Source organism: Notolabrus celidotus, chromosome 15 (assembly GCF_009762535.1).
Source record: "Notolabrus celidotus isolate fNotCel1 chromosome 15, fNotCel1.pri, whole genome shotgun sequence".
Lineage (NCBI taxonomy): Eukaryota > Metazoa > Chordata > Actinopteri > Labriformes > Labridae > Notolabrus > Notolabrus celidotus.
The window spans coordinates 19,840,457-19,862,104 of record NC_048286.1 but is presented as its reverse complement, the minus strand read 5'-3'; the positions used below and the strand labels follow the sequence as shown (position 1 = coordinate 19,862,104).

Here is a 21,648-nt window from a genome sequence, read left to right as displayed (position 1 = left end):
AAAGGTGAACGTATTGCATTCACGTAAGTAAAATCCTCCTTTTTGTCTGTATAATAAATCATTTTATCAGAATTATGGGAGAAGTCTTTTGTGAAAAATAAAACTTTTCTCTATTTTTTAAAATAAACAAGATAATTATCTCATATCTAGAGACAAAAGTTTGAATTAGAAAATGTATTAACAAGATAAGGCGCCTGAGATGCTCTCTATAGGTATCCAGTATTTTAAGCAGATGCCTAATTATCTCTTTAGCTGCCACACAGCCTGAGTGTATTTCAGATGCATCATCTTATATCCATGAAACTTGCCATATCGGCTCAACTGATCCCAGAGAAGCACTGCAACATTCAGCAGATAGGAATGAGCTTTACATCAGAAAAATTGCAGAGCCATAAAGTGCCTGCTCAAAATCAACAAGCTAATAACATTACCATCTGTGTCATTTAAAGACATGAGTACCGTCACATGTCTCGAACCAGAACTAAAATTAAACTGGATTAAAGTGAACAGTCACAGCCTGTTCGCTTCCTGAAGAGACCTAAATGAGAGCTTTCACTGAGGTTTTGAGGCACCCGTGTCTCATTACTTATAAACAAAGCAGATTTTTAGTTTTCATAAAACTTTTTGTTTTATTCCGAGCTAGTTGTCTTGTTAATTCAGAAAAACAGATGAAACCCTTTTTTCTCAAGTTAATTCAATTCACTTCTGTACAAAGGGACAATAAGATAAAGGGAATGGAAGTCGAGCAGAGTTAAGTGAACAACCAAATCAATAAAATGTGTGAAATTGAGAAAAAGGCAAAGAAAATTACTCTAAAAATAACTTTAAACGCAAATAACTCTTTGCTTTATCATTGCAAAGTTAGGTAGGTAAGGTACAGATTCAATGTCCTGTGAGGACTTTTTAACTGGTTATGAAACAGACTGGAATTAATACAGATGCCTCTGAATGAGCTACAGAGGCAAACAAGGCCCTTACCAACATAATCAGCTATTGCTATAGTGATGTGGGGGGCACCTATCAACGTAAACCAACATTTCCACACATAGAGAAGTGAGCTTTTTGTAATTGTAATTTTGTCATCTATTTATTATAGGATATTACCTTGAGATGCAGCATCTCGTTTTCAAGGGGGTCCCAACAAAACACAAAGCAAATTAATACACACAAAACAGTAAATCACAACAAACACAAATACACAGACACAGACAGCTCTCCCTCACCCTTACTCACTCCTGGACCCATCCAGCAGCCCGCCATTAAACAAAACCTTGACAATAGACAGCATCAACAAAGACAAAAGGTATCACAAAAGCACATTAACACACGTCAGAAACAGCAACAGCTCTGTTTTTAAATGAAAAAACAAATTTGATTTAAAGCAGTGGATGGAGGTGTTGGATTTAAGAGAAAGGGGGTAGATTATTCCAATCGGATGGGGCTTTGAATTTAAATCACCTGCGACCAATTTCTTTGGACTTTTGAGATGCTGGTTGATGTTTCTGTTCCCCCAGTCAATAGTCTTAATGCTTAGCTAGGTGAGATGAATAAGTAAGGGTAACACAGTCCAAACCAAGGCAAGAGAAGCAGGAAAAAAAAAACTGAATTTGCTGTGTTGTGGTTTAAATTAGGCTGTGCTGGACTAATGGTTGTAAAATAGATTGATGCAGGACGTCTGATATCAAATTGGGCAAATTGGTATAAGTATAGGGCAACCAGAGAGGTGTGAGGCAACAATCAGTGCAAAAACATTGCAGTCTCTCTGTCCTTGATTTAACAAAAAGGTGGCAATCTAGCCTCCTTAGCATGTGGCCAAAACATTAATCAGTAATCCAACTACACATTGACAACGAAGTGCACATGCACACACAAACAAGGATACATCATTTCATTGCTATAAGCGCCTCCAGCTCCAGTTCTGCCTTCCTTATGTGTGTGTGCGTTTTGTCTGTGGATGTGTGTCTGTGTGTGTGTGTTATGCACTAGTCGTAATGAGAATTAATGAATATCTAACCTTTTGCAGTTATAAATGAATCCACAGGCCTGGATGTTATTAATGAATACTAATAGTGCAGAGAGAGGGCCACGTGTGCTGCGAATTGAAAGCGAGTCTGTTTAATTAGAGTTGGTGTATTTGGCCTGAGGAGACGCCTGAGTCATATATTTTTTATCTTATTTGCTAAATGAGATGAAACACTCTGTAAAAAGCTTCCTCTCTTCTCTAATCTCACACCGATTATTTACTTATTTTGCTCTCCTGCTCAAAACTCAGGTGCCCTTTGAAGAATTATTTCAGCTCCACTCATTTCCCTCCTATTTTCTCTTCATTTGTACAGACATAGAAGGCTGTGAGCACAGCTGGAAGAAGTTCCATGGCCACTGCTATAGGTATGACAAACTGGCATTTACCTGCACCCACAAGTGCTTCATCTATCTGTATTACTCTTTCATATTGTAAAGATATACATGAGTTACCTGCTGCAGGGCTCTGTGTTATATTCTGTCTGCATAATGTATGAAATATTTGCATATGCACTCACTGTGCTGTCCCACAGGTACTTCACCCACAGACACACCTGGGAGGATGCAGAGAAGGACTGCAGGGAGCACAGCGCACACCTGAGCAGCATCATCTCCTCCACTGAGCAGGATTTTATCAACGGTACGTTTATTTCCTGTCTGTGTTCTGCTTTAATTTGTTTTGACAGAGTTGTACAAATATTCACAAAACAGAAGAAATCATAAACTAAATGAGAAATTGAATTGAATTGAATTTAAAGACCGAACACAGTCAAGGTGTTTAAGCTGAGGCAGGAAGAGTATTTATAATAAAGAAAGTTGAGGAAGGAGCTGACCATAAATTACACAGAAATTAAAGGATTCAGTGATGTTGGAATAAATAAGAAAGGGAAACACAGATAGACTGATTAACTGTAAAAGAGATCTCAGATATCTGAGTTTACACAAGGTTGAAGTTTGTACAGAATTAATTAATATACGATGATGATGATGTTTCTTTCAGGTCTGGGTCATGACAACGCATGGATCGGACTGAATGACCGCACAGTGGAGGATGATTTCCAGTGGACTGACAGCAACGATCTGGTCAGTGATCAGCTCTAAATTCTGCTACTGTGGTGTCAGTTTGTTGTTGATCACATTAATGACTAAATCAACAACAATAATCAAAGCTAAACCCTCTACTGTCATCACACTTTGATTGAACTGTTGCTTAATTATAGCCAAGCATTGCCAGACCAATTTGCAAATGCTAATTAGTCTGGAACCTCTCTGTACATTTTTTGATTTCAAGGGGCTTTATCATCAGGCGCAAAATGCCTCGGGATGCTACAACCAATCAGAGCAAGGGAACATCTGAGGTAGTGTTAGGCGGCGGGGCTGAGGAGCTAGTTCCAAGATTCGAGGATTCAAGGGGATTCAATTGTCATTCAAGAGCATGATGTCATGTAAGGAAGGAAATTAGGTACTCAGGTCACGGTTAAGAAAGAAGACAGTAATATATGAGAGACAAAGAACAATCATATAAACTAGAGACTTTTCTGTAGACTGTGAACTCTGGGAAAAAGACTAAACGGTGAACAACAACATCAATATGTTTATGGAGTAAGGCCAGAACAGTCCGAGCTTCTATGAGCAGCCTCAAAATATTTCACTCTTACATTTTCACAGTGTTACCTAATGCTACGATCAAGTTTATATGATAGTGACATAATTCAAAAAGGTTCACATATCAGCAGCTGTTCAGTTATTTTAGAAAAAGCTGAACTGGAACTAAAACCTGCCTGTATTTAATCAAGGGATGTGACTGCTGCATCCTGAAACAGGCCATGTAAACACCTGAAGATGGATGACTTGTCTTCACCTCATCACACTGTACAAAAGTGATGCAAAATAGACCCCTGCAATAACAATTCATGTTCTGCTCACTCCACTTATCATAGTATAGATGTCATTTACCAATTAAATGGCAAAGATCCCTCAGGTCGGTACAGTCAGTTACTTTGGAACAAACACTCACAGTTATAGAAATTTGAATGGCAGCATTGCCAGTAAGTGTTTATGTTCCCTCTTGTTGTTCATCCTCTACATTGCTAATCTGCGGCACACAGCACCGCCTCAGCTGTATTTGTCACAGAGCTGTCCATCATGGTGTTTTACCTCTTTTCAAAGCATCAAATAACTAATTAAAACTCAACTTCTCAGAAACATTACATTAGCATGATAAGAAGCCAGTTTAATGACAGAAACAATGTTTGTAAAAACTTAATTCATTGTTCTTTATTTAAAAGTTTCACCCATGTCCTTCCTGTTAACAGAATATAGTCTTATGACCTTTGCAGCAGCCGGCCAGAACAGCAGGTGGAGCCCCCCCAAAAAATTTGGTTTCACTTTTGGGAAGCTGCCATGTTGTCCATCATTTTATACGGTCAATGGTCAGAACCATAGACTGTATAAAATATTGACGTGGTATCCGTGACGTCACCCATCTGTTTCTGAAGCGCTGTTTTGAGGCAAATCGTTTCCGTTTCTTCCGGAGCCAGCCTCAAGTGGATCGTCGCTGAACTGCAGTTTTTTTAACGCTGCCGCATTGGACTCATATTTTTAGACTGGAGGTTGCTGCTTGGTCAGAACACATAAAACCTAAGCTAGTAGATTAAGTTGCTCCTGTGACTAGATGAACTCTGATAGCTTTAAAGAACATTGTGAAAAATTAAAATTGTCTGTACTTGCCGCAAATTTTTACTCATAAATGACTGACTTTTGAAATGAAACATTTTCAGGGCCTTCAAAGCTTTTTATTCATAATGTTTGAATAAAACTGTGTCCTCAATTCTTTGGTTTCAAATGACACTCTGTGTCTCCGTGTTTCTCTCTGCTATTGAAAAAAAAGTTGAGGTATGAGACTGACGAATGACACCAACTTCATCTGAACTCCTCTATTTTGTGTTTGTGTTACACAGGTGTATGAGAACTGGAGAGAGAGCCAGCCAGATAACTTCTTCGCAGGTGGGGAGGACTGTGTGGTGACTATTGCCCATGAGGATGGCAAGTGGAATGACGTGCCCTGCAACTACAACCTGCCCTACATCTGCAAGAAAGGAACTGGTACGGTGATACTGAATGTAACAGAACATTACACCAGAAGTGTGAATAAACAGTTTGACACATTGAGGTCCAAAACCACTTCCTCAGCAAATGAAAGCTTTAATTAATTCATGAGGAGAGATTGTGTTTATACAGTTTGACTGCTCGGTGTTATCTCTGACCATCTGGCCACCTGTTAGTCATCAGCACTCTTCATCACTTCTTATGTTCCACATGCAGAAGATTTATATCTTAAAAAAACATCAGTGGTCTGACTTCAGGGGCTGTTTCACTTGGCTTCCACTTTTTCTTAGTTAAGGGTGAGCTGCTCCAAAAACTAAACAACAAAATCTCTAACTTAAGTAGAGACTCAGCCTCCAACCTGTATTGATCCCTGAGAGCAATATCAATCTCAATCTTCCTCTTATTGCCTTCTCTTCCTCCCTGGAGCTCACTTACACTTACCCAGCTGTAGGACTGTACTCCAGTTATTACCTTTTACTGCCTTGTTCACAACAAATATGAGCGGAAATTTTCTGGAGTCATTTCTCCAAGTTACCTGAACACTAACACAGACCTTCCCTCTGTGACCCGGACTCAGCCGACCCCAAAGTAACTGCAGAGTGATACCTGGTACAAAAGCATAAAGGATTTAGAAGAAGCTGAGGAAAGATGGAGGATAAGTAGAAAAGCATTAAGCGGCTTGAGGGTGTTGGTGTGTGCTGCTGTGGTCTCAGGGCTCTGTGGAAATACTTTCCGCCTGCATCAGAGACCCATTACCTCCTCTAGGTCTAGCCTCAGCTTTGTCCAGCACTCACATACACAAGACTGCCATCTAGAGGCCAAACACACCTCTAATGTTGAGCCTTGAAAACTCCAAATAAAACCACATTAAACTATTGGCAAAGTATTTTTGATTGATGCAGTTATGACTAGGTCGAATTTGGACTTTTGGCAATTTCTAAATCTCCAGTTGGATGTCAACTCTCATTGAAGTGAGTAACTGATGCCTTCATTTGATTATTTCTGTGTTCAGTGTTGTGTGGGACCCCACCTGCAGTGGAAAATGCCCATCTGGTTGGCCGGCGGAGGTCACACTATGACATCCATGCTGTGGTTCGCTATCAGTGCGCAGAAGGTTTCTTCCAGCGCCACATCCCCACTGCTCGCTGCCGGGCTGATGGCAGCTGGGAGAGACCAAGAATCATCTGCACAAAATGTGAGTGCTTAATCTCTCAGTTGAACCCTTGCTGTGTGGTATCTTTAAAACACTTTATTTTTCTCATCACTTTTGTTGTTGATTTAATGACTTTTTAAATCGATTGTAAAATATTTTTACAACAACTTTTGCATAAAACAAATAACATAGATACTTATGAAATATAGATTTAGGTAGTTATGTGTTTTTAGTTTTTTTTTTTTTCAGAGCACTACATTCAGACAGACATCAACAGTTTTACATTGTTTTCAGTCGTCATGGCATAAAGTTTTCAACCAGTTCAACAGTCTGCCAGTGTCCACATCTGTCCCTCTTTTCAACGTCAATCTCAAATGCAGTGCCTCCCCCCCCCCCTTTTTTTCCCCCTCCCCAGGGCCTCCCAAAAACAACGAAAAAAATCATTTCTCTGATAGACAAATAACAAGAATCAAAGCAAAATATATATAAGTCACGTGTTGATAAACAAAAATAAATAACATGAATAATAAGTTACATGTACGTTTAGGTGCACCTGTGCAGGCACTCCAGCCTGTACCTACCCACACAGCGCCCCCCACACACTTGTACATAAAAGTTCTCATGCCTACATCCATTTCCGTGTATGCCTACATAGTTATCTTAGGGGCCCTAGTGGGGTCATATTTTTTGAAAACATTGAGAACGTTTTTAGAACAGGATGTATCAGACTGAAATAAAAATAAAGAGAGAGAGACGGTACCTCTCTGGGGTGATGATTTAAGTTGTACAGCGATAAACATTTTTATGTTTTTTTCTTTTATTAAAGCTGTTTTATATTACTGTATGGTTGACAACCTTTGCCCTCATTTAAATAGTGGAAGAGCCGGTCTTCCCCTTTTATTTTCCCTGAGTTGGTTGGCTGTTCTTCTGGAAGGGTGCCCATTTTGACCATATCTTATTTAATCTGTCTATTTGTAAATTATTGAGCAGGTGAATTTTTACATTGTGTATATATCGTTGATTGTGTTTATCCATTCTTCTGCTGTGGGAGGGTCAGGATTCAACCATCTTCTTGTGATATTTTTCTTTGCTGCGGATATCATTATTCTGAATAGTTGGTGATGATGTTTTGAAGTTATTAGGTAACTTGGTTTGGAATATATCTTCCATTATCTCGAACAGCTTTGTCCAGAAAGGTCTTAGCTTTGGGCAGCCCCAGAACACATGATGATGGTTTGCCTCCCGGCCCCCACACCCTCTCCAGCATGTGAAATGTTTTTAGGTGTTTATGTTAAAAAGTAATATCTGAAACACTGATTTATATTAGCATCAGTCTTCAAAATCCAGTTTCAGTAGCACTAGTTTAGCACATGCACTCAATCTGCCCAAGACATCTCCAACATCTCTCCTCCATGTTTCCTGTCTATGGAGCCATTATTGTTGGAAAAACTATTTGTAACTCTGTGAAATGATCCACAAATGCATACAAAGCTTCACAAATATGTGTGAATTGATCCACAAATGCAAACACATACCCACAAAGACGTAAACAGATCTGCAAATACGGAACACATTTATGGATGAATACATGAATCCACAAATGTGTACACAGATCTGCAAATGTGTTCTCTGAGCATGTACAGAGAAATGCCAATCAACACTTCTTCTACACTACAAGACCAACATAAAACCATCTCCTTCCCTTCCTCTTTTAGCCCGGCGGTCTCACCGGTACCGACGCCACCACCACAACCAGCACCATGAGCGCCGTGGCCACCGGAGACACGGCGGAGAGGGACACAAGGCCCGTGAGGACGCACAGAGCTACTACTGAACCAAATAATCCAACCCCTCCGCCATGTTTAGGTGCTGACCATGGCCCATAAAGACAGACAGTAGTTCATCAAAACACTTACCTGCTTCTAACCCTGCTCTGTTTAGCTTTACCCCTCCTGATGAGAGAAGGTTTTCTTACTCTAACACACACAGTTTAAGACCCCACAAACCCCCTCGTTTGGGTGTTTTTTGATGCTTCTTTTTGACCCTGCGTCCTTTAACTAAGGTCCATGCGAACACTAATACTCTTACACTAACAGTTATTAATCTCACCCTAACATCTCAGTACAGTAAATCCCCCTCCTGTCTATGAACTAAACCCCTCCCTCAGTCTGTCACACTGACAGCAGCGTGTGTGTGAGCGTGTGTGTATGCATGTAAGAGAGAAACTTAGAAAAGTGCTGAGTCACTTTCTTTTTTTTCTAAGAGTTTGCTTGTTGTACATGAAAAATGACTCTCACCCTAGTATTCTGTTTACAAAGCACAGATGTATTTGATGCAAGATAGTATACAGTCCCTGTAACCCTCAGCTTTTTTCTATGTGTACTGTAGCTGTTACTTTTCCATAGAGCGCCTGAATAGCTCGTCTGTTTTATTCTACTGACATGCTTTTTCTAATATTTGCTATGTTTTGGTGTTATGTTACTATTTATTATAAATTTGCTAGTGAATATGCTTTCATTTTTTACTTATACTTCAGAGAGCCGATGTGACGTCATTTTTCTACACCAGTATTAAAGTTCAAATCTTAACGGTAGACAAAATTAACCCTTCGATTGCCTCTAATCTCTGTATTGTAAATATTGTGGTGTTCGTTACTGGCTGATCAATAGCTGGACCTTGTCCAATCGAATAGGCCTTCCATATCCCCGTGAGCACTTCAAACTAATAAATATGTCTGACTGACGTAGACAGTTTGGATGGGATTTAACAAGACTAAAGATAAACTGTTGATTGTATAAATTTTGTGCTAAATTTTTTCAATCTTTGCACGGCTAAATTTACACAATGGTTAGAATGTTGATTTTGTTTTTTGTCCATTGGTCCCTTTGATATTTGATCGGTCATCCACTTTTTTGGTGTTCTTATGACTTTTTGTCCTGCTGTTGTATTCCATTCTTAATAAAGTGAAAAAAATTAAGATTTCTGTGGTTGTTTTTCGTATTACAAAAGCAAACAAAGCAACCTGTCTTCAGCTAGATGTAGTATCTGTTTGACTTTGTTTCAGTCTGAAATTCTGTCTTAAAAACTATTGGATAGATTTGTGTAATTTTAGCACTACCCAGAGCAGGGGTTCCCAAACTTTTCAGCCCACGACCCCCAAAATATAGCTTTCAAACACTTGCAACCCCCACTGTCCCTCAAAGTGATTTAATGTGGCTTAATTTAGCTGGTCTGCAGAAAATTACCCTACCTATATGGGCATGTGGCTGTGTTTCCTGTTCCTTTATGAATTAACCTACTGCTACTGATGCTTTAGATAATTAACTGTTCACTAACCCTAAACTTAAGAGTCATCTGGCAAAAAGAAAGGCAGAAAACTCATTACACTTTTTATTTTCAAGGTTTTCTTTCAAGTTTAGCTACTATTTTGTCGATATTTTGTACTTTAATGGGTAAAATGTACTACTTTCAGATAACTTAGATAACATTCTAGAAGACATCTCACAACTCCCCATTTGTGTCTCGCAACCCCCAGGGGGTCCCGACGCACACTTTGGGAACCCCTGACCTAGAGGTTCACATTTGCTACTGGATGATTTAAATGATATTAGCAAATATTAGCAACATGGTGAACTTTCCAAAAATGTGCATGTTAGCATTAGACTTGCTAGCATTCAGTGTTACACACAAACGTACCCTCATACAGTGAAATATGAAATTTGATCATTAAAAGGGACATGAACAGATCATCATCATACGATCATCTGACCTTTGTGTCATGATCATCTGTGCCGCTTTTTTAGTTGTGGCAGCTCAAAGACAGAGTTCACCTCTTATCAGTTTGACAGCAAAGTTCAGTGGGGCAGCAGTTCACCATGCACAGGGCCCGATGACATCACCGAAAGAGACAATATTGATATGTGAAGACATTTCCCCCATGAATTGGCAGACTGTCTCTTCATGATGACAGGCAGAATCTACCATGAGCTGAAACGAACATAGATGATGCCAAAACATGAAAAGCAGCAATTGCAATGCTTCAAACACCTTTATTGTACAAAAACAATACACCTATAATCTCTAACCTTTCACCCTTTTTGACATAAGGAAAGTATGAGGACTTTTTTTCTCAGTGTTATGATTGGAGACCTTGTTGTCCATATTCTTTAAGTTATTTTCCAGTATATTAGTGAGCAAATGAGAGAAAATCTTGAGAAATTAGTAAATATGTTGCAAGATGTGGACTTTTTACCTTTTTAAAGCCATCTGCTGTTATTGGTGACATTAGAAATATTAGTCTTTAAAGCATACAGAAATCCTAAAACAAATCTCATGTTCAACAGAGAGCTATTTCTATTGACTGTTCATTTAAGATCAACAAGAACAAACTGCAGTCTGTGGAGCTATGGAGTTTCTGTGAAGATTTCTGCACTGAAATATGTATAAATATAACTGTTGCCAACGTATATGTTCCAGGTCAAAAGTCCTCGTTGGGAAGAAACCAATTTTGTGTTTGCATGAGTCACAGTCCTCACCTCCATCAGGAGGTTCTTATCAGGGTCCAATAGTCCTTGCAGGGAGTGCTGCTGCTGCTGCTGCTGCTGAGCGAGGGGTGACTGATTTTCAACAGTTGACTCAGAAAGCAACACTTTTAGATTTCCTCTGGGTTGAGAAATTGGGTCTTTAATGCAGTTTGTGTGCCAACGAGAGTCCCCAGAAAACATTAGCCCCGTCAGGGCGTGAAGTATTCCTCCACGGTCCTCTGCAGCCTACGTGTGGTCTAGTTTTTCTTCTTCTCCTTGTCGCTCTGTCCTTTGGGAACCGGTTTCATAAAATAAGTGGGGTTGGTGTAGCAGCGCAGGGCAAGCAGAGTCGGCACAACAGCCAGCAGCACATTGAGGGTGATAACGGGCCACCACTTATCTGCTGGGACTCGGTATGTGAAGGGAGTGCGGGAGTGCAGAGATGCTCCGATATGGCACCACTGGGTCTGAGGGAACAGCAGGAGGAAGTCAGATTTATATGCCTTCTTATGCTTTCCTGAGGACTATAAAAACTGTGAAAATAACAACTGCAGATACCTGAGCCATGGCCCCAGCAAAGAAAAGGGTCCAATCCAACATCCAGCTGCACCCAGGTGTCATCAGGCCGTAGATGAATATGGTTACCAGGGGCACAGCATAAAACAAATACCCGAGCATCTGAAATAATACACAAAGGATCAGCTGCCATTCTGAACAAAACTGTATGTTTAGTTCAATCCGGAGTGTTGGTGTGTCTCCAAACTCACCATGACCCTGGGAAAACCAACAGGGTCTTTGAGGTAGGGCTCGTACTGGTAGATGTAGGTGAAACAGGCGTCCAGAGGACAGTCCAGCACCACCTGGAGAAGAACAGGAGAAGTACGTTTTAGTATTTGTGCTCTACATGTGACTTCATGTAACAGGGAGAGGGTGTTATTCTGTTGTACTCACAAAGCCTCTGAAAACAGAGAAGGCCATCGTTCCGAGGAGTAGAATTGACAGGAGTAGGTCAACAGGTCGACGCAGCAGACTTTTACTCTGCTCAGCTGAAATCTGGTCACAACATAAAAAAAATCTGAGTGACTCTTCTGTGCGTTACATTCTTCAAACACATTGTTAATGCGATAATGAACTTTAATGTTAATAACTGTAATGTGTTATGGCTATTCAATAATGAGCTGATGGTTATGCCAAATAAAATCCTGACAAGGTGAGTAGGACCCCAACGCGATGTGTGATCTGGTCGACCCTGGTGTGGCTCTTACTGTTAAAAATATATTACCATCGTTATAAGGATGTATATCCAATCAGATTCAAGTATTCAACACAGCTGGGTGATTAGTAAGACCACCAGGTTAAACATTATGTTTAAGAGGCAGTGTTTTGAAATATATTTGACCTCCATCCTTCTGACCAAATGTTGAAAAGTGTTTTTTAACAAAAGTAACCATACACAAACACTGGTTACATCTACTGATAGGACATTCTGCTACTATTTATTTTCAATAACAGGAAAACAAACTAGAAGGACACTTGGAGAGAGTAAAAAACACCATCAAGGCCTTTATGCCACTCTTGTGTGTACTTGAAAAAAAGCACTGCATTTCTCATGGTCCAGCTGCATTTCATTCTGCTGTGATTTGGTTTGAGGTTGTCCTTACATTTTATTGTTTCACATAACTAAGTTTAAATTACATCTGAATTTATTATTGCTTGTTTGAGAGTCTGGACAAGATCCAGCTCAAAATGTACGGGGTTTTTTGTTTGTTGTTGTCTGGTGACTACTGGATTACATTTCTCAAATACAGGCTTCTTGTATGTCAAAGAATTCTATCATTAGTCAAGCTGTGATATCATGCAAGTGATTTAACACATTTTAGTTCATTGTCTAATGTCTATAGCAGAGGTTCCAAACCTGAGGGTTAGGACCCTAACAAAGGTACACTGGAGGAGTCAGTGAGAAAAAACATTAACTGCTTTTTTCTAATTTACATTTTCCTAGAAGAGAAAATAGTTGAACCCCTGTACTACATAATTCGCTGAATACAATCAATGTTCCAGCAGCTGAAACTGACCGTGTCTGCTTTGACGATTGGCATTTGTCTTGGTCGGCTAAACAGAACGGAGGCCGCCCAGAAAGGAGCCACAAAGAAAGGGGTGTTCCTCCAGAAGGCTGGTTTAATGCTTGACCCATATTTACCTGCACATACACACACACACACAAGGACATCATGAAGAGAAACAAATATTGCTGATGATACATTAATCAAAGAGTTCATGTAGCATAGGCTCACCTATGACCACTCCTGGAATCAGGACGATCTGATGAGCAATGGAGGAACCGGCCCATAGCAGCCCCAGGCTACGATACGGCTTCCTGTGTGGACAGGAAATGAACAGGTTTTCATAGAGGACTCATTTAGCACATGGCAGACAGATTGCTTTAGTAACCCTTACCCTTTGAACATGCAGTGGATAATAACGAGGAATAAGATGTAGTGAAAAACACCTTCCCAATAAGACATCATTATGGCGTAGGCGGTGCTCAGATGAGGCTCACCCTGATGAGACAGCAGCACATGAACATTGTTAACTTTTATTTTTGACATATGCCCTTCTTAATCTCACAGGAAATAGTCTTAGAGAGAAACTGACCAAGTTCACACAGTTGCTAGTTTCAGGCTTCAGGTGGGAAGCTCAAATATAAAATAAAAAATAAAACAAGCCTCCAATTCATTATCTCCAGTTTGATAAGCAACTGAAAAAACTGAACAAAACAATTCTAGGAGGGATTTCACAATTATACATAAAACAACAAATTTAAGAAACCCTTCGCTACTAGAGGTGAGTATTGGCAAGAACCTCATGATACGATACACAATATTGTGATATTCTACACAGTAAACTAAGAACAAAATAGAGATGGTGTTTATGTAAATCACACAATATTACTCAAAATTCAAAGGAAAAATTAAGTCAAAACTATTTGATTGAAAACAACCTTTCGACTTTATTGTTTTTGAAATACTGAAGTCGTATTTTAGTTCCAACTCGGCTAAAATATGAATTTTTATTTTTACAAAATAAACGATATTAAGAGTTGAAATATCGACATTATATTGGAGGTCAAAGTATCGCGATATATTGCTGTATCGATATTTTTTACACCTCTATTCACTACAGTCAAAAACAGCTAGCATTAACTTTTAGCCCCTTAATGGTATTAACTTGAGACAGGAAGTGGCTAAAAGCTCAAATTGACAACTTATATTAGATTCGCATTATACTATGACAAAGGCTTAAAACTAAAGTTAGCATAATCTTCGTTTGGAACAAATAACTACTTTATGTTCTTACTAGCTAATGTAATGTAACCCATAGGGAGTGTTTGGGGGCTAGCATTAGCTGTTCTCTAAATAAAGCTAACGTGCTATTAGATGTTCTTCTTTTCAAATATGTCCAGATGTCCTTCCAGAATGCACTTACTCACTAACCTTATGTTAGCTGACATGTTATCTAGGAAGTGCTTAAGTTAGCATTAGCTTTAGTTTAAAGTTAGCAAATTAGTTATCCAATATGTTTTACCTCCAATATGGCAAGATTATCTTCCATATTTTCACTATCAATTGTCTGTTCAGTTGCTTATTTAAGAAGTGGAGAAATAACTAGGCTAACCTACATCCATGTGTCAACTTGCAACCTTGAATACAGCATGAGGACATACAAAGCATTTGAGCTTCCCACCCTGAGTGTGACATCAGACGAAATGGCTGCTGTGTGAACATTGGGAATAAAGGTCAAGTTACCATCTTCAGGTAGAAGCGCATAAAGCCAGAGATGAACCCATCCTGCTCTAAAGCATTAGTCAGGCCAACCAGGCAGGTGAAGGCAAACTCTGCAAATGCTGAACACACACATGCATAGAACGATAAAAAACAAAGCTTCCACTTTTATTTCACCGACATTTGTTATGCGTTATTGTCTGTGTGTGTTGTACCATAGAACAAAGGGTCCACTTTGGTCTTGTTTCGCACGACCAATGAGAGGAGAAGAAGAAAGGATCCCAGGACGACCAATCCCACTCCCAGTATAGGAAGAGGTCTGAAGATAGTGAACAGATATGGTAACGGAGAAGATTCATGAATGAACTATCCATGCAAAACCTTCAATAACAACACAAACAACTATTTTCATAAGCAGTGACTTCATTTTTCAAGGTTTTTATTGATTGTAGCTCAAATGTGAGCATTTTTCAGCTTTAAATGTAATTTATGATAACTAACCAACAAAGGCCAATACTCAGTTTTGGTCTATCAAAACCAGTCATTTGAAGGGGGAACCTTTTGATTTAGGTAATTTAAAGCTGGGACTTACCTCATAGATTAATTTAGAAAATACTCACCTGATTGATAAAACAATGGGGAGTTTAGGGACCAATTTCAAGAGTTTTACAATTAGCTTCATATCTATTCTTTAGCACAAAAAGGAAGGCAACTTCAGACCCTTTAATTACCTGCTAACTTCTATAAACTTTAAAGTAGGTAAAATAGGTAAATCTTCAGTAAAATAATTATTTTGAGACGGATCATCAACAGTCACTTTACACTGGATCCACACGGCCCTGCGTCAAGACCATATTCCTCCAGGCTCTTGCACGCTTCCCCAGCCTCTTCTTAAAACCATCTGCTTTTTAGTGCAATCCCTCCCCATACATCGAGCCAGAATTAAAGTACAGTTTTCAAAAAGGTATGCAGACTTACTCCTGAAGTGCAGGTATGTTGTTCAAGGTGTACAAAACTGCTGGAGCCAAAAGGGAGAGGAGGAACACGCTGACTTCCACCGGAGGCCTCATGGTGGAAAACTTTATTTGGACCTTTTTTGGAAGAAACGTTCAGATAGAAATATCCCCTCTAAACCTCTAAACACGCATGGTGCTGGAACACGTCTTCTCCACGGCCACGGAGTGAAAGGTGTGTCACCTATTGCCTTTTGATCGGTGGTAAAACAAGGAAGCTGCTGCTCCAATTCGTCTGTTATCTGGTAGGTGTCAAAGTTCAATTTATGAGAGAGAGAGAGAGAGAGAGAGAGAGAGAGAGAGAGAGAGAGAGAGAGAGAGCTATCTATAATGCGTAACTTTAAATTTATCTTTGAAAGAACAAGTGGGTTTATTTGTTATCTCTACAGGTGATTGAAGTCGGACTTTTGTGATGTTCTAACGCCATCTGGAATTCATTAAGTCATTCAAAGTTGTGTATCTCACCTTCAGTGTAGACTACATACCGCCACCTGGTGGAGTCATTCTCCCCTCTTGTTGTGGGGTATTTGCTTTGATGGCTTTTTTTTTTTTTTTTTAAACTGACTTAATTTGTCTTCACTTTGCTTTTTTTTTTTGGCTGTTGCTTTCTCTCGTTTTATGGATCCCTGGTACATTAGATGAATCTTTAATGACATAAATCAAATAAATCCTGTCATGTTGCACATATTAAAGTGTTATCTGGGTTCCTGTGGCCCCTGGGGTTCGATTAAGGAGCCATCTGCCCTGTTTATGTAAGATTAAGATCTCCTGAGTCTGATGTCTCCAGTCTTGATTAGATTTTGGATTATATCTGAAGGAGAATATAAAGTTCAGAATAAAGATTATGGTTTGCTCTGGCCAGGCTGCTTATTTGAAAAGAATATGTATATAAATAAATATATGTATCTATTTATATCTACACATTTATAAATTTGAACAGCTTCTCACAGTTTATGGCATCCATATGGTCCATTTGGAGAAGAATGAACATGTGCATTACACAACATCTTATGCATGATCATTTGTAAAGCAGGCCTCTAATGCAACTTTATCTACATTAAAGCGGCTGAAGAGGATTATGCTGCTGTTGTCACAGAAACTTGTTGGTCAGTGGAGAGGGAGTAGAGAGGGGTGGGGAGTCCACTGAGAGAGGAAGAAGAGCGGACAGAAAGGTGATCCAATCAGAGAGACAGAACACACCACCCTTCACCCACACAGCAGAGAAACAGGGGTTTGAAGCTACTACCGTTTTTTGATAGTCCACCCAGTGTGCCACCATGCTGCACCCTTTAATCATTGGTATCTTGACCGTGAACACCTCTCTGACTGTCGTGTACTGGACCTTCCTGCTGGGCGATGCCTACTTCAAGTGGGTGATGGAGCCTGAGGACAAACCCAAGAGGGAGGTGACCCCAGCCTGAGAAGGCAACAAGGACTAACTGGATGAAATCTTTTTTTATTTCCTGCTTAGGACTAGTCTGAGTGAGCAGCTTGGCTTGTAGTGCTTTCTGTGGAGTCTATTTATTCACTTTTTGTTTCACCTGGAGAAGACTTGGACACCTCTTTCGTTTGCTTATTACTGAACTGGAAGAATCCTGCATGCAACTGACACAGGAGTCAAATTTAAAGGTAATTTTCAGCTTTTCCTTCAAATTAAGTTTATAAAAACACATTAAAACACACTTTTTAATTTATACCCTTTCTGCAGGTAAGTTTACAAAATTACAATTTAAATGAGCTGTTCAAACTGCGTCAAACTTGAATGTCAACAGGTGCCACATAGCTGCTAAAGGATATCCCGCCTCTGTGTTTCTGCTGACACAGTCAAGAAGTGCTGATGCTGGTGACAGTGTCATGCGTAAACCAAAGCCTGCAAAGGATTACTGAAGATCACCTTCATACTGACAGTTCCTCCTGACAGTTAGGAGCTGACAAACATTCAGGGACCTTACGCTGCCTTTCATTACCTCTATTTGCCTGTCTTAACTCTGGTTCTCATTTTTTTCCCTGAACACTTGATTTTCACTCAAGTTTAAGACCTTCTCAACTTTTTTTTTTCTTTCCAACACAACATGACGCACAACTTCTACTATGGTCTGCACCCAGTCTCCTGGTTTATTCTGATTGCCAATGTTGCTGTTGCAATCTTTGAATGGCAGTTTCTGGTTACTCAATTTTTTAAAATTGCCAAGAGAAACCAAGAAGCAGAACCTAAAGCCTAGAAGGGATGAACATCCTGATGCTCCACTGAGAAGATCTGGGAAGATGCGTTGTTTTTGCGTTACTGTTAGTGCCTCCTCGTTGAGAAAAAAAACTACTAATGGTGGGATTTTTTGGTTTGTTGTGTTACAGAAACCACTGTGTTAAAAACATTTCTCAGCATGAATTTAAATTTCTGCCATGTTTTTATTGTTTTCACAGAGCCATTCATACATGGCAGACACAAGTTTGGAAGTCCTTTCATTCCAAGGAAGAGATATGAAGATCAATTTCAAGCTTTGATTACAAGGTATGGCCCCAAAACTACATCCTGAGAATTACTAACTTGTGTTCCTTTTCATCTCTAACATGATGGTTTAAGGCAGTTGATTAGTTTTTATCAGTAAGATCTGATAAAGTTAGGGTTTCCTTCTCATATGTATTGGTTGAAAGCTAAATAGTATTTGGAAACATCACTGCTCAGCTATAAAGCCATGAAAACATAGGGTCACATCAGTGAATTACGTGACAGGATTGTCTCAGAATATGAAGACTGGAACTGCTGGGCTTGTGATACATTTCAAGCATGGAATAATCATGAAGTGGTGCCACTTTAAAGCGCATGAGAGTATGTTCACTTTAATATATGTCTCATATATAAATAGATTGGTATATGCAATGTACTCATGGAGGACCATAAGCCTCTTTGGCGTATTACTGTCCACCTCTCCTCGCTCATATCTCTAATCCCTGCAGATGGAAAGCTGATATTACTCTCTGACAAACTCAATCCTATTAACTCTGTCTGTCCTATATTCACCTCTTCTCCGGCTCACACGCCTCGCTCCCCTGGAAATATGACCGAGGAACCCCTCTACAGAAGACTAGAAGGAGGAATGCTGGGATTTAAGTCTAGACAAAAGATTAGGAGAATTGGCACACTTATGGCATCACAGTTTTCTCGTCTGGTGAACTACATTCTTGAGTCACTGTCACTTAGAAAAGAAGATGTACTTATATTTTAGCCATCTTGACATTTCCATCATTCATTCCTCCTGCTTTTCCTCTCAGCTTCAGGAAACAAAGATGTCTAATTCTCAGCTATTCTCCCTCCTTTTCTCTGTTGAACCTTTACCACACCTTTTTAAAATTTTCACAGTGCTTAAAAGACAAAATCTGCTCATCAAATTCTGCCCTGAACCAACAACCACTCATGTCCCTGAACGCCTCACAAGGAGCTCTGCTTTCAAACCCCATACAACTGTCGTTTGAGCATCGACAGCTTCTGCAGCTGTCCAGGAGGAGGGAGGAGGAGGAACCCTACTTTGTTGACTACATACCTCCAGCCAGAGATGCTATAAATCTGCCACGCAATATAATCTATGTGCTGGTCGGGGTTGTTTTGGTTATAGTGGCCACTTATGCCATAGTGGGACATCTGATTAAAGATCTGATGCATGACCTGGCAGGTAACACCCTTGGCTGGTGTCCTCTCTTTCCCATCTCTCATCCTACTCTGGTGATTTGGTGTCTTTGAATCCTTTTCCTCTCTGAGCTCTGGGGCTGAGGCTGAATAAGTGTTTTATTTTTCCTTTGTCCTACTTTCGATGAACAAGTAGTTTGATGATCCTCCTTCACATTCATCCTGATGTTTTGTGCAGACATGAAGCTTTCCAACAGTTTTGTTGTGGAATCCTTTAGATGGATGGTATATGTATTTGAGCTGACTGCTAAGATAACTCTTACAGCAAAAGGAGTGCTCTGAAATTTTTTGTTTCACCTCAGCAGAGCTTGGAGGCAAAAATCCAGACTTCGGACCCCAAAATACTGGATCATTCATTTCCCCTGATGCAACTCAAAAGCATCTTTTAATTAACCTCCCCTGTCTAGTAAATGTCTACTTTTTCCACAGTTCAACATTAGAAATAAATCAGTGTCAAATCTGTGTTTGTTTTCTTCTATGTATTCTCTCACTTTTACCAATTCCAAGTCCTCCCTTTGTGAAGTGGACTAAATTTCATGTGTATAGTTTGTGGACATCCCCTTTAAAACAAACTGAAAATTATTTTATTTAATTTCTCATATTTCCTTTTCTCCTCACAGACTGGATTCTTGGCCCCAAACCAGTGGAGGATGATTCAGAAAAAGGCAGAGCAGAAATAGAAGAAGAGCAGAGACTTAGTATTAGCATGATGGAGACAGACAGGCTGGAGATTGAGATGGAGAAGGACACAGAAAAGGATGGGCAGCTCCCCAGTTGCTACCAGGGAGACTCCAGCCATCGTCCATCCTACCCTCCTCCACTGAGAAGCACCATCACTCTGTCATTCTCAGAAGAAAAGAGGATATCTGCTCATAAAGTGTCCTCCTGTCATTTGACCCCATATGTCACATCCCTTTGAGTTAGAGCAAAATTATCAACACAACTGTGGCTTTATAGTTTTTGTCAGAAAACTTAGTAATCATTGTCGTCTCATTGCTGTAGTGATGCTAAGCTAAGCTAAGGCCTTATTGGTTTACATGGAGCACATGCTCAGCACTTGGTTTAGTTTTTACTTGTTTTGCTAAAAAACACAAGCTAACTCTGTAATTTATTGTAAATGTACCTAATCACAATAAATATTGTCAACCATTCTGAAGAAATTGCACTTGTTATTAATATTATAAGGGCTGCATGCACAAAGTATCAAATGAGATATGTACAATGCAAAACTTTAAACTGTTGAGTCAAGTTGAAAAATACAAGTTTTGTTTGATTAACTGAGTGCTAATCTAATAATCGTATACCTCAAAAATCTGATTCCTAAAATACAAAATCTCTTGCAAACATTTTCAGAAAAGGTTTAGAAATAATATATTTTGTGCATCCTCTCGACTGACCGTCATCACCAACATGTTTTCACACAGACATCACACATGTTGCTGCCAGGTTTCAGATTGTAATCAATTTACCTAATGTTGGATTAAGCTTCTTTCAAGTAAACAATTAAATAACACAAATTAATTACTGTGTCTTATGTGTGTTCATTAATCCATCTTACCTTCCCCTAATACCTGGCTGTGTCAGAGAAAGGTGACCCTTTCCTGTGAAGGTCGAGGATTACTTTTACTAAGCTGTGTTAAATACTGTATTATAACAAAGTGGGCCTAATCAGATGGATGGATGGATGGATGGATGGATGGATGGATGGATGGATGGATGGATGGATGGATGGATGGATGATGGATGGATGAGATGTTTACAAAATGTTTCTTTCATACCTAGCTAGGTAACTACATGGATTACAGGTAGTAAAAGTGTTACTTAGGAAGGCACTGGCAGGTAGCTAAGTAGAGTTGATAGCTACATACCTAGCTAGGCAGATGAAGAGGGACATAGATGCTGTACCTTATGTAATGCATCATATAATATGACACATAAGAACTGTACAAACATTTTGACACATAGCTGGCAACTACAGTACCAACAAGTAGCTAAACAAATGTTCTGAGGAAGAAAGTGAAAAGAGAGAGAGCACCTCCTCCTCCACTGTAGCAAGTTCTCTTTACTAAGAGATTCCCACTACAGGGATATTACTACAATAGTAACAAACTTCCCAACATTAACCCCAGAAGAGAAACTGTCAGTTCTCCTGGGGGAAGGATCAGCAGCTCCTCTGGCAGCTAAATATGTGTCTGCCTGTCACAGCCTGAGGGACGCACCATCCCATAATATTTGATTTTAAGTGAAGGTTTTATGAGTATACCGCATCAAGTGAAGACATTGAGATATGCTGTATGGGTGACACCATCGTTCATTAATGTGTATAAAATATGTAATATATTTAATATGTAATGAATATATATGT

The 21,648-nt window shown here is 39.5% G+C and overlaps 2 protein-coding genes and 1 long non-coding RNA gene across 5 annotated transcripts in view; 2 read left to right on the top strand and 1 right to left on the bottom strand.

Annotated features, from left to right (window-relative positions):
• The window catches only part of LOC117826169 (neurocan core protein-like), a 63,326-nt gene extending 54,066 nt beyond the window's left edge, over positions 1 to 9,260 (top strand). For both annotated transcript variants that reach the window (XM_034702054.1, XM_034702055.1), the window contains 6 exons: positions 2,337 to 2,388; positions 2,556 to 2,662; positions 3,023 to 3,105; positions 4,983 to 5,127; positions 6,143 to 6,325; positions 7,999 to 9,260. In XM_034702054.1, coding sequence (XP_034557945.1) covers positions 2,337 to 2,388; positions 2,556 to 2,662; positions 3,023 to 3,105; positions 4,983 to 5,127; positions 6,143 to 6,325; positions 7,999 to 8,117 — 689 coding nt within the window. In that variant the 3' untranslated portion in view covers positions 8,118 to 9,260. The remainder of the gene's footprint in view (positions 1 to 2,336; positions 2,389 to 2,555; positions 2,663 to 3,022; positions 3,106 to 4,982; positions 5,128 to 6,142; positions 6,326 to 7,998) is intronic.
• A 1,052-nt stretch (positions 9,261 to 10,312) lies between these two features.
• Positions 10,313 to 15,872, bottom strand: zgc:85843 (uncharacterized protein LOC405880 homolog). Its single transcript, XM_034702057.1, has 10 exons — positions 15,567 to 15,872; positions 14,804 to 14,907; positions 14,613 to 14,710; positions 13,264 to 13,367; positions 13,101 to 13,183; positions 12,882 to 13,006; positions 11,758 to 11,859; positions 11,574 to 11,666; positions 11,365 to 11,484; positions 10,313 to 11,273 (listed from the first exon to the last, which is right to left on the bottom strand). Exons 1-10 carry the CDS (start codon positions 15,656 to 15,658, stop codon positions 11,064 to 11,066), a joined length of 1,131 nt encoding a protein of 376 aa, XP_034557948.1. The 5' UTR covers positions 15,659 to 15,872; the 3' UTR covers positions 10,313 to 11,063.
• Positions 15,035 to 20,437, top strand: LOC117826171. 2 transcript variants are annotated; one of them, XR_004633986.1, is made up of 4 exons: positions 15,035 to 15,846; positions 17,073 to 17,230; positions 18,023 to 18,110; positions 19,904 to 20,437. It is a non-coding gene; the product is annotated as an uncharacterized LOC117826171 (long non-coding RNA). The 2 variants fall into 2 exon arrangements; XR_004633987.1 differs by having other exon boundaries at positions 15,040 to 15,846; positions 17,152 to 17,230.
• Positions 20,438 to 21,648: the final 1,211 nt, after the last annotated feature.